Source organism: Phyllobates terribilis, unplaced genomic scaffold, assembly GCF_046119375.1.
Source record: "Phyllobates terribilis strain yellow unplaced genomic scaffold, ASM4611937v1 Scaffold_3__8_contigs__length_932513732, whole genome shotgun sequence".
Classification (NCBI taxonomy): Eukaryota; Metazoa; Chordata; class Amphibia; order Anura; family Dendrobatidae; genus Phyllobates; species Phyllobates terribilis.
This window is the reverse complement of record NW_027362763.1, coordinates 31,960,537-31,975,662: the sequence shown is the minus strand read 5'-3', so window position 1 is coordinate 31,975,662 and position 15,126 is coordinate 31,960,537. Positions and strand designations below refer to the sequence as shown.

At 45.8% G+C, this 15,126-nt stretch overlaps 1 protein-coding gene across 1 annotated transcript; it reads left to right on the top strand.

The window, feature by feature from the left end:
- The first annotated feature begins 1,007 nt into the window (after positions 1-1,007).
- On the top strand, positions 1,008-1,940 carry LOC141258415 (putative olfactory receptor 2B8). Its single transcript, XM_073673415.1, has one exon. The coding sequence runs from the start codon at positions 1,008-1,010 to the stop codon at positions 1,938-1,940; it is 933 nt and encodes a 310-aa protein (XP_073529516.1).
- Positions 1,941-15,126: the final 13,186 nt, after the last annotated feature.

The following is a 15,126-nucleotide window of genomic DNA, read 5'->3' as shown; positions in this document are numbered from 1 at the left end:
TCGTTGCTAAACGTCAATAGTGTTCTTCAGGAAATCAAACACAAATGATAAAGCAGAATAGATGATGCATATTTTTTGAAGAGTAACACAGCACTATAAACACAATAAGAGACGTTGAACCCCTTTTCGGGTTGCAATGATTGTGCATTAAGGAAAAATATTTTGTGGTAAACTGCATGGACCCAAGCTGCAGTCACCACCTCCGATGCACCATCGATAGAAATTCAGTAAGTTTGCCACATTGTTGCATAAGTCATTGATAATTCAACATACATCCTCTTTTGGCCATTAGTCCTCTCTCTCATATACTATAACAATGTGGCTTAGCCACCACCTGGTGTGACCTATTAAGACCCCCACACAAGACAAATATATGCCAATGAAGAATTATTTGTTGGTTGAATAGTTGTTTATTGGCTGTCAAAAAAGTATCCCAGATGGCATTGCCCACGTTAGTCAATACTTATCGTTAGCTGAAAAAAAATCCAACATGTCTGAAAGTGAGTTTTAAAAATTAATGATCTTTTATAGGTCAGGCATAGGTCAAAACGAACAATCGTTAGTTTCATCAAAACAGCCGAAGTTAGTATTTGCCATTTTGGAAGAGTTTTTGTGTGTTTGGAAGTCATTAATTATCCCAAAGTGATAGTAGATCATAGATGACATAACAGCTCAATGTCAGTCAGCTGCTTCTAAGCCCAGAATGTTACTGTCATGCATCAATATATCAGTCTAGGAATTTTTTCATTATGGAACTGAGTTTCCGCCTTGCAAGACAATAAAGAGTAAAATCAGATTCTACATTTCATCCTTCAATCTCTTAGAATTAGAAATTGTCGTGAAGTCCCAAACCTGCTCATTCACATTTGAGACCAGGAATCAGCTCTGCTCAGATAAGAATTTACAGACTATAGCTTGAATAATGATGACAATTGGATGTCCTTACATTTTCACAGTTTCCTTGCCATGTCATCATTATTATAACTGTCCGTAAAGAAGACTAGATGATGAGTGCGAAGAACCGGACGATAGCCACCGAATTCATTCTTCTAGGATTTTCAACTGATCTACAAACTAATATTTTACTATTTGTCCTCTTTTTGGTCAATTATATTGTAACCATTAGTGGGAACTGTCTCATTGTGTGGCTGTTTCTGGTCAACCCTCAGTTATATATCCCAATGTATTTTTTTCTCTGTATTTTATCCTTTCTGGATTTGTGCACGTCAACCTCTGTGGTGCCCAGAATCCTTGTTGACCTGTTCTCCTCTCGAAGGACCATATCACTCGCAGCATGTACTGTTCAATTCTACACTGTACTTTTTATGTCAGGAACGGAAAGTCTTCTCCTTGCCCTCATGGCTTATGACCGCTATGTCGCCATCTGCCGCCCTCTTCACTATCCGCTGATGATGAGGTGGAGGACTTGTTATTGTCTGACGGCCTTGATGTGGATAGTAAGCTTTATGGTCTTCATCATTCCAGCCCTCTCCATGCCAACAGACCTGTGTTACCCAAACCAGATCAACCATTTCATGTGTGAAGCTATCTCCGTCCTGCAGTTGGCTTGTGAGGATGTTACCCTTAATGAAGTTGTCATGCTTTTTACCTGTTTTGTCGCCCTCTTTTTCCCCTTTGCTTTTATTATTGTTTCTTACTCGTCTATTATATCCTCAGTGCTAAAGATTCATTCTAAGGGAAGGTCCAAGGCTTTCTCCACATGCACGTCCCATATTACTGTGGTGGTCTTAGCTTATGGCACAGCAATGATCATGTACTTCAGTCCATCAGCTCAATACTCCGCCAGTTATGGAAAATACTTATCGCTGTTTTCTCTAACCATTGCTCCAACAGTGAACCCGCTCATTTACACCTTAAATAACAAGGACGTTAAAGAATCTATGAGAAAAGTGTTTCTTAAATCTACGATTGATAAGTAATCAGACCTTGCAACTTTTACAGAACAGAAAGAGGGACAAACCAAGTGCGATGTGGCACACTTTTACCAGGTCCTTAGGCAGTCCCACCCCAATCCACGCCCAATTACCTTTGGTTTCTACCCTGGCAGGAGGAGATGTCAGACTGGTGGTGGCAGTGAGGCACATTCGGCAGACGCCCAAGACTGCAGGGTGTAGACCCAAATCTTGGACTGTACGGTTGGGACTACAGATGTGCAGATCGATTTACGGGACCCCAGTCCAGCGTCCAGGTCAGTGGTACCCGGCAGCTGCACGAGAGGCCCATGAATCTCTTACCTTCCAGCGTTCTTGGTTTATTAGGCAGGGCAGCGCGACACCATCTGTGTGTCCTGCTCATCTCTAGTTGGGACCTGTGTATTATTTTTTGTTCATTCATTCACAGTTGGAGCCTCCAGAACCTTCTCATCTTTTCGTAAGCTTCACTATACGACATCTGGGTTTTTATATCTGTAAGGCCATGTTCACACTTTGCATAAATACTGTGTTTTTTGTGTTCTGCAAATTTCTGCACCAAACTCCACAATAGCAATCATCTCTTATTATTGCATTTTTGCTGTATTTTAGGCCTATTCCCTCTTAGTTGATGCTTTTTTTTGGTGCAGATTTCACGCAGTATTTTCATGAAACAGAAAAGCTTTGATTCTGCACTTAAAAAATTAACTGCAGTTTTTTACATGTGTTTTCATCAAGCTTCACATAGGAGCCTCTAGAGGAAAAAAAAGTCCCAAATCTGCACAGTTCAGCAGCGTCTTTAGACCACAGGGGACGCAGTTTTCATGAAAGCACATCCACTTTGCTTGGACAGTTAAACACAGCAGAATTTATATGAAAAAATAGCAACAAAAAATACGCAGAATTTACGCTACTTATGAACACGGCCTAAGCATTACAGCTTATGGGTTTAATGGAGAAAAATATCAATCACCACATTTTGTTGTACCATTTACTGATCACCATAAATACGGATCACTGTGTTGTGCGGGTTGTTACAGAAACGCCAAATATGTTTGTGTTATTTGCTGATTTGTGATATTTATTATTATTTTGTTAATGCAATAAAAATGTCATAATTTATTATTATTTACTATTAGTTGTTTTTTTTATTATTTTTTAGTAATTTTATAGGAAAAAAAAATCTGACTTTTACTTTACCTCTAAAATACAGATACATAGAAATGCACTGCTATGTACAAATGTATCTCTATGTACCAGTATAATGTACCAGTGCTTTAGCTGCTGCCTGCAATAATATAGGTTTTTGGATCGATTCCCAGCCGAGTTCTGGTCACAAGAAGAGAAGAATTGTTTATTTCATTAATGATTCATTCACTGCTCAGTACACAGTGAGGGGCAGCTGTAAGAATGCCCCGACACTTACTGACAGCCGGCTCAGCAATGATGCGCTGCAGAACAGCTTATCAGTCAGTGCTTTGAGGCACCATTCACTATGTACTGAGCAATGATTGAAGCTGCGCCGGCTATGCCTCTATGACTAAAAGATGGAGACTTCCAGGTGGCTACACAGCTTCAGAACGCTATTAACCTGCAGATTTAACTCATAGCTGCCGGCTAATAGAGATTTTTAATATAACCGGTTCCCTTAAATGCTGGCCCTATAGTGGCCTTTGGTATCTGTGTGAGTGAACAGTGCATTTTTCTGGATAGTTGTTCAACTACAATTATCTAATGCAACTCTTTCCCACTGGAGCTGTGCTCCTTGATTCCAGCGTAGCTGCCTTCTCCATCCAGTTTTCACAGTAATCCAGGCTGCTATTATATACAGCTTCATTGACTATTGGAGCTGGAAGTATTCTATAGTACACCTGTGGTTACAACAGAAATATGTTACTGTTGATATTTATTTACTGCAACTCTTCTCTACAAGGGCTATGCTCAGTGACTCCACTTAGCTGAATGATATTTTGGAACCGGTGGTAGTCTGACTCAGCAGCGGTCCAGGCTGCCATTGGGTATCTCATCCATGCTGCAGCTCTTCTCTACAGGGGCTATGCTCAATGACTCCTCCTTTACTGCATTGTCTATTGTAACCGGTGGTAGTCTGACTCAGCAGCGGTCTAGGATGCCATTGGTTTTCTCCTCCACACTGTAGCTCTTCTCTACAGGGGCTATGCTCAATGACTCCACCTTCATTGCATTGTCTATTGTAACCGGTGGTAGTCTGACTCAGCAGCGGTCCAGCCTGTCATTGGGTATCTCATCCATGCTGCAGCTCTTCTCTACAGGGGCTATGCTCAATGACTCCTCCTTTACTGCATTGTCTATTGTAACCGGTGGTAGTCTGACTCAGCAGCGGTCTAGGATGCCATTGGGTATCTCCTCCACACTGTAGCTCTTCTCTACAGGGGCTATGCTCAATGACTCCTCCTTCACTGCATTGTCTATTGTAACCGGTGGTAGTCTGACTCAGCAGCAGTCCAGGCTGTCATTGGGTATCTCATCCATGCTGCAGCTCTTCTCTACAGGGGCTATGCTCAATGACTCCTCCTTTACTGCATTGTCTATTGTAACCGGTGGTAGTCTGACTCAGCAGCAGTCTAGGATGTCATTGGGTATCTCCTCCACACTGTAGCTCTTCTCTACAGGGGCTATGCTCAATGACTCCTCCTTTACTGCATTGTCTATTGTAACCGGTGGTAGTCTGACTCAGCAGCGGTCCAGGCTGTCATTGGGTATCTCATCCATGCTGCAGCTCTTCTCTACAGGGGCTATGCTCAATGACTCCTCCTTTACTGCATTGTCTATTGTAACTGGTGGTAGTCTGACTCAGAAGCGGTCTAGGATGCCATTGGGTATCTCCTCCACACTGTAGCTCTTCTCTACAGGGGCTATGCTCAATGACTCCTCCTTCACTGCATTGTCTATTGTAACCAGTGGTAGTCTGACTCAGCAGCAGTCCAGGCTTCCATTGGGTATCTCATCCATGCTGCAGCTCTTCTCTACAGGGGCTATGCTCAATGACTCCACCTTCACTGCATTGTCTATTGTATCCGGTGGTAGTCTGACTCAGCAGCGGTCTAGGCTGCCATTGGGTATCTCATCCATGCTGCAGCTCTTCTCTACAGGGGCTATGCTATGCTCAGTCACTCCACCTTCACTGCTTTGTCTATTGTAACCGGTGGTAGTCTGACCCAGCAGCAGTCTAGGATGCCATTGGGTACCTCATCCATTCTGAAGCTCTTCTCTACAGGAGCTATGCTCAATGACTCCTCCTTCACTGCATTGTCTATTGTAACCGGTGGTAGTCTGACTCAGCAGCGGTCCAGGCTGCCATTGGGTATCTCATCCATGCTGGAGTTCTTCTCTACAGGGGCTATGCTCAATGACTCCTCCTTCACTGCATTGTCTATTGTAACCGGTGGTAGTCTGACTCAGCAGCGGTCTAGGATGCCATTGGGTGTCTCCTCCACACTGTAGCTTTTCTCTACAGGGGCTATGCTCAGTGACTCCACCTTCACTGCATTGTCTATTGTAACCAGTGGTAGTCTGACATAGCAGCGGTCTAGGCTGCCATTGGGTACCTCATCCATTCTGCAGCTCTTCTCTACAGAGGCTATGCTCAATAACACCTCTTTCACTGCATTGTCTATTGTAACCAGTGGTAGTCTGACTCAGGAGTGGTCCAGGCTGCCATTGGGTATCTCATCCATGCTGTAGCTCTTCTCTACAGAGGCTATGCTCATTGACTTCACCTTAATTGCATTGTCTGATGGAATCTGTTGTGATCTGACTCAGCAGCAGTCCAGTATGCCATTGGGTATCTCCTCCACACTGCAGCTCTTCTCTACAGGGGCTATGCTCAGTGACTTCACCTTCACTGCATTGTCTATTGTATCCGGTGGTAGTCTGACTCAGCAGTGGTCCAGGCTGCCATTGGGTACCTCATCCATTCTGAAGCTCTTCTCTACAGGGGCTATGCTCAATGACTCCTCTTTCACTGCATTGTCTATTGTAATCGGTGGTAGCTCGACTCAGCAGTGGTCTAGGCTGCCATTGGGTATCTCATCCATACTGCAGCTCTTCTCTACAGAAGCTATGCTCATTGACTTCACCTTAATTGCATTATCTGATGGAACCTGTTGTGATCTGACTCAGCAGCAGTCCAGGCTGCCATTGGGTACCTCATCCATACTGCAGCTCTTCTATACAGGAGTTATGCTCAGTGACTCCACATTCACTGCATTGTCTATTGTAACCGATGGTAGTCTGACTCAGTAGAGGTCCAGGCTGCAGCTCTTTTTGGTGACTTTAGCTTAACTGCCTTGGGTATTCGAGTCTGTCTCATTCAGAGGTCCAGGCTGATGCTGGGTCCCTACCTTATACTATATTGTATGACTCTGCTCCAGGAATGATTATCCCTTGGACAAAACAAACATTCGTTGGTAGATAAAGTTATGTGGGAATGCATTTATCCATGGTATATATTTTTTGTTCTCCTGGAGAACGTATTTTGACATTCCTCCAAGCCCCAGAATTCCTGTCCATATTAGGTGAAATGATTGTGACGACACGCATTGGGTTTCCGTCAACTTAGATAACATCATTTTGGGGACAATTTTTACATGAAAAATGACATTTAAATATTGTAAAATAGAATTTTCTGAAATTCTTGAACGCATTGTTTACATCAGATGCAATTTTGAATTTTGAAAATGCAAGACTTGATCATTTTCTTCCAGTTTTTTTGTGCTTACAAGATAAAATCCATAGAGATGTTCTTAAATTCAGAGCCCATTGTAAGGCTATGTGCCCGCGATGCAGAAATGCTCCGGATTTTTTCCTGAACATTTCTGCATCACCCTGGCAGAAAAAACGCATGCGGATTTTACATGCATTTTACTGCCAGGGACAAGCGTATGTCTCGCGTTTTTCACATGCAATTTTGCATTCGGGGTTGTCAAGCGCTTTCCAAGCGATTTTAGCATCACTTGGAAAAGTGCTTGACAACTTGGTCACACTATATAAATCCATGCAACCGGCAACCGGCATATACAGTATAGTGTGACCAAGTAATAGTAAAAGAATGGTAAAAAAATAAAAAATAAACATTATACTCACCTTTTGATGGGCCTCGGTCTTCTTGTCCGGTGCGTCCAGTGTGTTGGGCGGCTCGCGGTGGTCTAAAAGGACCTTCCATGATGTCATTTTGTCATGTGACAGGTCACGCGACCGCCGATGTCCCGCCAGGGAGCCAGGACTCATCGCTAAGGAGACCGGGGGCCATCAGAAGGTGAGTATAATGTTTATTTTTTATTTTAAATTATTTTTTTTTTACAGGTACTATGGTACCTGGGTCTGGATGAGAGTCTCTTCTTCTCCAGACCGGGGTACCATCTGCACATTGAATCGCTTAATATCCTCATGTGCACATGTAGTTATGCGGATATTAGGCGATTCAATGCAAGTCAATGGCGGCGAAAACGCAGCGCTTACATAAAATAATTGGTAGTGCTGCGGATTTTTCCGCACTGATAATCCGCAACGGAAATTTCCGCAGCATGTACACAGCACATGCGGATTATCATTGAGGAACATGGCAGACCTTCTACCAAGCGTTTTTTAAGCGTTTCCGCGGCGGAATTTCCTCTGCGGAAACGCTTAAAAAACGCATCGTGGACACACAGCCTTACATAGTTCTAGGTCCAATTTTGCCGCCTTCGGTACAGAGTCTCTGTGTACAGATAGAAACTACAGTAGAGATGAACGAACCTCAACTGTAAAGTGATTGAAGGGAGGATGGATGGGGTCATGTATGGTGAGATTTTGGCCAACAACCTCCTTCCCTCAGTAAGAGCACTGAAGATGGGTTGTGGCTGGGTCTTCCAGAATGACAATGACCCAAATCACACAGCCAGGGCAACTAAGGAGGGCTCTGTAAGAAACATCTCAAGGTCCTGGAGTGGCCTAGCTAGTCTCCAGACCTGAACGCAATAGAAGATCTTTGGAGGAAGCTGAAACTCAATGTTGCCCGGTGACAGCCCCGAAAATTGCAAGTTCTGGAGAAGATCTGTATGGAAGGTTGGGCCAAAATCCCTGCTGCAGTGGGTGCAAACCTGGTCAAGAACTACAGGAAACGTTTGACCTCTGTAATAGAAAACAAATCTTTGTCGACCAAATATTAAGTTCTGTTTTTCTATTGTATTAACCCCTTTACAACCCAAGGTGGTTTGCACGTTAATGACCAGGCCAATTTTTACAATTCTGACGACTGTCACCTTATGAGGTAATTACTCTGGAACGCTTCAACGGATCCCCCTGATTCTGAATTTATTTTTTCGTGACATATTGTACTTCATGATAGTGGTAAAATTTCTTCGATATCACTTGCATTTATTTGTGAAAAAAACTGAAATTTGGCGAAAATTTTGAAATTTTCAAAATTTTATTTTTTATGCCCTTTAATCAGAGAGATATGACTCGCCCAGGGGGATGGGGACGACTCGGTACCCGGGCCTTTGCCTGGCCTTGGGTATGTCGTGGTGGTCGGCTCCCGGGCCCGTACCCTGAGGTCAGTTTTAAAAGGGGATTGTTGGTTAATTTTATGAAAGTTCGTGACGCCACCTGTGGTGTCTGGTGAGAATCACCAGCGCTGCGGCAGTCCACTGAGGCCAGTGATAAGGCAGCTCGATGGTATAGCTCCCTACAGGTGGAGCTAGGCCTCAGGGCAGCTTACGGAGAGGGGGATGCAGGACAGGCAAGACCCAGCCAGGTCAGAGCAAGAACGGGGACGGACATGGTAGTCACTTCAGTACCTTTTACTGGTGGTAGTTCAGGCACATCCTGGAGCACTGTAGGGTGAAGCGTGCATATCAGTATCCTCCCCAATGAGCGGGTGTAGGACCTCCTGTTTCTTGCCTCTGCGTAGTAAGTTTCTGACCTGCCTGAAGCTAGGCCTAACTTTATCTCTGTCCTGCACTAGCTGACGTTGTGGTAGGGCCTTCTCTTGTAGTGCATGCTCCCAGCTTACGGGGCCTATGTGTCTCCTGGCTCTGTTATGTATCAGCTCTCTGGTAAACCTGGGTGTTAGGTGTCAGTCTGTGGCTGGATTCGAAATGGGTCCAGGACCTTCTATGGTCTCGCATTTTGGTCCAGCCGGGGCTGATGTTGCTCAGCATCGTCGTCAGCCCCAACGCCTAGCTGGTCCATGAGACGTACAGATTGTCTCCCGTGTATTGGTAGCTAGCAATGTTAAGCCTAGGTTGCAGAGGGAGACAGGGTCCTTGGAATCTAAGTCCAGGATTCGTCGCACTGAGTATGCCCGTGACCTGGCAGATCGTGATTGGTGGTTTGGCACCCACCTGACCTGGTGACCTGGTACCGCCTGATTGGTCCACGGGTGGCGTCACCAATGGCGCGTCGGTGGGCAGTGCTTAGTCTTTAAAAGGCCCGCCCACAAACATGGCGGCGCGCTCTGATCATTTGAGCAAGTGATGCTGCTGTGTGGACAACTGTGTTCCACGTGCTCCCTAGCTGTTCGCTCCGTGACCTGCCGATGCCAGAGTTCGCTCGGCTAATTAGCACAGGTCACTTAGGCAGGCTAGTTACATAGAGGTAGGCTAGTTCCATAGAGGCAGGCAGTTTCGTCTAGCAGTCTGGCTCTGCCAAAGGGGTCGCCTAACACCCTGAGCAGCCTGCAGACGTCCTATCCTCGGCTATCGCCTGTCAGCCACGTGGAGTAGTACCCTTCAGTCCGGTAGCACGCCGGATGGAGGCACGTGTACCCGTTGGTGTAGTCACACACGCATCCTAGCGCCGCCACTGTAGTCCCTGTGCTGTAACAGGACTACAGATAGTTTTTCTCCACCTATCTCCCGTGCTGTTAACGGAGATAGTGCGATTTGCTATACCAGTTCCAGTGTGGGGTCGGTTGCGTTCTATTATATTAAAGTTGTCTGCAACCGCCCTCCTAACAGTATCAGAGCGCCAGGGTCTTGCCGAACATGGCCGACAACCAGCAACTGCAGTGTTACATTCAGCAACTGGAGACCAGACTTAGGTCTCTGGAACAAGCTCCGGTCGCTGATATCACTGCAGTAGCTACCCAGGTGGCTTCTCAAGCAGCCAATCTGTTTCACTCGGCTGCGGTGAATGCTGCAACAGCTGCCCCATTACCCCGTTTCGCTCTCCCAGAAAAAATTTCTGGAGAGAGTAAATCCTGTAGGGGTTTTATTAATTTATGCTCCATTCAGTTGGAGATGATGGAGGCACGGTTCCCCTCCGAAAGAGCCAAAGTGGGTTATGTCGTCTCATTACTCTCCCACAGGGCTCTGGAGTGGGCTTCTCCTCTATAGGAGCGGAATGATCCGGTTGTAGCAGTCTTTTTCTTAAGACCCTAAAAAGTGTATTCCTAGGCCCTCAGGTCACGCATGATACGGCTCTTAAGCTACTTGCATTGATCCAGGGTTCGGCCACCGCCAGGCACTATGCCATCCAGTTTAGAACCCTAGCGGCTGAACTGGATTGGTCTGAGCGGTCGCTTATTCCGGTGTTCTGGAAGGGTCTGGCTGGGCATATTAAAAATGCTTTATCTACCAGAGAGATTCCAACCTCCCTGGAGGAGTTAATCTCGCTTGCTAACCAAATAGATTTGCGTCATGCAGAACACAAATTAGAGCTGGAGGTCCCCAAACCCCAGTGTCGGTTGGCAACGTCCTTCTCTAGACCCGTTCCCAAACCCGTGACTCCTGACCCGGAGCCTGAGGCTATGGATATATCCCGGACTGAGTCTAGTCCCTCTCGTTCCCGACCTGAACATCTCTTGGAGTACCCTATTAATAAGGGTTCCAAGCAGTCGGGAAAACGAATAGGTCTTACCACCATTGGAGGAGGTGTGTTAGATTCTGGGGCTTCTTCCTCCAAATTATTATATAAGGTGACATTGTTGTGACGCCTCTTACTCGAAAAAGCCCGATAGTTTACCCTGGGAGATGGGGGACTCGGAGTCGGGTCCTATGATGGAGAGATATTAAATTGAGTCTTTCCAAGAATCCCCCATCAATTACATTCAGAGTAGACCCACAATCAACAAACACCCGAAATTCCATTAATTTTTCCTGAGCAATCGTGGAAGCAGCTAAAAATACACCCTTGGAATTTAAACAGGCAATACGGGCATGACTGACCATTTTTTTTTCTTTCTTCATACGAAGCTCACAGCCTTTAATCAAATGACCAGAATTTCCGCAATAGAAACACAAGCCTTCAGAAAATCTGCGGTCCTTTTCTTGAGAGCGAGGTGCCATCGCTCCAATCTCCATCGGCTCTCCACTGTTAGTACACACATTCTCATGACCAGAAACTGACATAGCAGAGGATTTGCTCTCATTAACCCTTGCACGCAGTCTCCTATCCACCCGTATAGCTAATTGCATAGCCTGTTGCAAATCTTCAGGTGTAGGATAAGCAATTAGCAGGTCTTTAACCCTTTCATTGAGCCCAGCAAGAAACAGACTTTTCAGAGCAGAATCGTTCCACCCTGTTTGAGTAGACCATCGACGGAAATGAGTACAATATTTTTCCACATTACCTGATCCCTGTCTCAAACGTCTTAACTCAGTCTCAGCAGATGAGACACGGTCAGGATCATCATATAATAGCCCCAAAGCAGAAAAAAAACTATCCACTGATCTGAAGCATGTATCACTAGGTTGCAAAGAAAAGGCCCACTCCTGAGGCTCTTTGCGCAAAAGTGACATTATGAACCCTATGCGCTGGGATTCATCCCCAGAGGACGTGGGTCTCAAACGAAAATACAATAAGCAAGCATTTTTAAATGAAAAAAATTCTCGGTGTTCACCAAAAAATAAATCCGGCAAACGTACCTTAGGCTCCAAGAAATGTGCTCCAGGACAGTTACTCACGTGCTGACGGAGCTCGGTCACCTCCAGAGAGAGTCCCTGCAGGCGATGAGCCAAATCCTGAACCGACACCATGATGGAACAGAAAAATCTTTCCTTAGAGAATTTGCAGGCTTGACTTACTGTTGTGTTCTGCTACCAGAGCTAAGGAAAGAGAGGAGATCTGTCCCTACGATAGAACTCAGCTTTATCCCTGCGATGTAGCAGGGGACCTGATCCTGCGATCAGACCTGCTAAAGTCCTAAGCTAGTCTGTACGGAGACCTATAGATGTGGGGAAGGAATCCCTACAAGTACTAAGGACTGTAAAAACACAAGGAAAACTGAGTGTACAGCATATAAAAAGAGACTTTATTAATAGAAGTATAAATACACAATATTATCAATATAATGAATAAATACAAGAGGGAGACAGTACAGAACCACGGGGGCACATAGCAGCTGACCACAGCTAGCCAAAATGGTAGAATGGTATAAGAGAGAATAAGAGGAGGGGGGAAGGGGCGACCCAAGGCAACATATGCACAAAGTGACAAGATAGGAGAGGCATCTATAGGAGGATGTCAAGCATTAAATAATGGTGGGTCGTGTCCCATATTTCCCCCAAATGGGGGCAGAATAGATAAAGACCATAATACAGAATGCACTCACCAAAAAGGCCACCAAGGGGCGCTAAAGGAGGGGGTCAGGGAACACAGCAGGAGCAAACCAATGTGGGACCTGCGGGCCTCGACGCGCGTTTCGCAGATTTGCTTTATCAAGAGGCATAGCAGTGAGAGCACCGGCGTCTTTTTAAATATCCCCCCAAAAAGGGATCACATGTGAACGCTTTGGCCGGAAAAAGATGGCCGCCAACCGGAAGGCGTGAACGGCGCATGCGCGGGGATCGTCAGGCCGTCCCGCCCCCAAAACGCCCGTCATGACGTCGGCACGAACCCGGAAGTGCTGAAGAGCAAAGTCCGGGGTAGCGCCGACACCATGGAGACAGACGCCTGGGAAGCCAGGAAGGCGAGTAGCCCCGAGCATGCGCACCGCCAGGCAGGAAGATTAGATATGTATACCAAAATGTCCATGTCCACATATCCATAATGACATCCTCTTCAAGTGTGAGCGATGTCACATAAAGCATATATAGATGAATACAATTCTACCAGTTGAAATACATGGGAATAATAAATGCATATATAAAAAGGGAGGAGGTAGAAGTGTCCATGACATAAAGGCAATCTGAGAACAGTATCCGAAGATGTCAGTAATCCGTCCATTTCCTTATCTCCGATTTTTGTCACGATAAACAATCAAAGAGTGTATTGAATGACTCATCTCTTGATACAATGGAAAAGGAGATTGAGTCAATTCAAACGCATATTAAAAAAGAACTGGATCCCACTAAATTGAAGCAGCTGGATGACGAGATGGACCTGGAGTGCCAGAGATGGGCGAAAGATATTCACGCCAATAAACTTAAAAAACTACAACGTGACATTCACGATAAACAATCAAAGAGTGTATTGAATGACTCATCTCTTGATACAATGGAAAAGGAGATTGAGTCAATTCAAACGCATATTAAAAAAGAACTGGATCCCACTAAATTGAAGCAGCTGGATGACGAGATGGACCTGGAGTGCCAGAGATGGGCGAAAGATATTCACGCCAATAAACTTAAAAAACTACAACGTGACATTCACGATAAACAATCAAAGAGTGTATATAGGTGGCGGATCCCTTTAGATAGATCTCGAGCTAGATCTTATAATGACCGTCCCTCGCGCTCCAGGTCCTCCTCGCTAGCTTCAACGGCTTCTACAAGTGAACAGCCGTCTTCTGACAACTTAACCACTCGACGAGTCTCTGAGGTCCAGCAGATCTCGAGGATTAAGACGCGACCCTTCAATAGGAGGAAACCTACTACACCTTACCAGGTTAGTGAGTCCAGGGGAGGGCTCCGTGTCATCAATTTATCGTCACATACTCTTACCCGGGCACAGATGGAGGTCCTGAGTTTAGTCCTCTCTTTCTCACCTACTAATGCTTTTGATTTTTTTACTGCCCTCAAGGACCTCCACCTGTTTGCCCGGAAATTAATTTTACATAAATTACATTCTAGAGCACCTGGTGAGGGATGTCCCCTGACTGTGACAGAGAGGGAGGCCCTACGCAGTCTTGAAGATCTACTTCTGGAGCAGGAGGAGCCATCCAATATAGGTACACGATTGCAATGTCGATACCCTAGATCAACGAAGTTCCCTCCTTTGTCTTTAAGTCCGGCAATTGAGATCTTTGTTCGCTTGGTGACTGAGGAGCTGCGGCGCCTCCCTACGTGGAGACGCCGTGACAACCTCACGTATCACCAGCGCACTGCACTTCATCAATTACGATCCTTGCCGGACATTGTCATTAAACCGGCAGACAAGGGAGGGAACATTGTTCTTTGGCCCTGCTCCATGTATGAGAAGGAGGCACGGCGTCAATTAAGAGACACTCATACTTACACCAAGTTGTCATATAATCCTACGGCCTCTTTCTCTGCCACACTTCAGGGTATCCTTGGGCGGGCCTGTGATATTGGTATCATCGACCAACGTACGGTGGAGGCATTAACGGTCCGCTTTCCTAGGACGGCGACCTTCTATCTTTTGCCTAAAATTCACAAGGACGCCCTCAACCCACCTGGACGTCCGATCGTGTCAGGAATTGAGGGGCTATGTGGCCCCATTTGTCAATATATTGACCACCATCTTCGTCCACTTGTGAGCACTCTTCCTTCTTATGTCAAGGACACGACGGACGTCCTCACTCGGGTTGATGGCGCCCTTGTCACAAATGGTACCCTTATGGTCACGGCCGACGTCGAGAGTCTGTACACATGCATCAGCCATGATCTGGGCCTGTCTGCGGTGCGCCTCTTCCTGGGGGGCTCGGACCTGGATCAATCTTCCAGGGAGTTTATCCTTGAGCTCCTCCACTTCGTCCTCTGCCATAATTACTTCCTCTTTAATGACACGGTATATCTCCAGAGACGTGGCACGGCCATGGGCGCGGCCTGTGCTCCCTCATACGCCAATCTCTTCCTGGGTTCCTGGGAGAGAGAGATTTTTGGCGATGAGGGAGTGCAGGGCGCGGACCGGGTCGTGTCATGGATAAGATATATAGATGATATTCTTTTCTTTTGGCTGGGGACGGTGGAGGAGCTCGATGATTTTATGTTAAGATTGAATTCTAATACTCATTCAATTAGACTTACCTATACATATCACTCTAAGAGGATCG

What these genes read in the sequence shown, in the direction of transcription:
- LOC141258415 (XM_073673415.1), top strand. Translation starts at nt 1,008, where the DNA reads ATGAGTGCGAAGAACCGGACGATAGCCACCGAATTCATTCTTCTAGGA.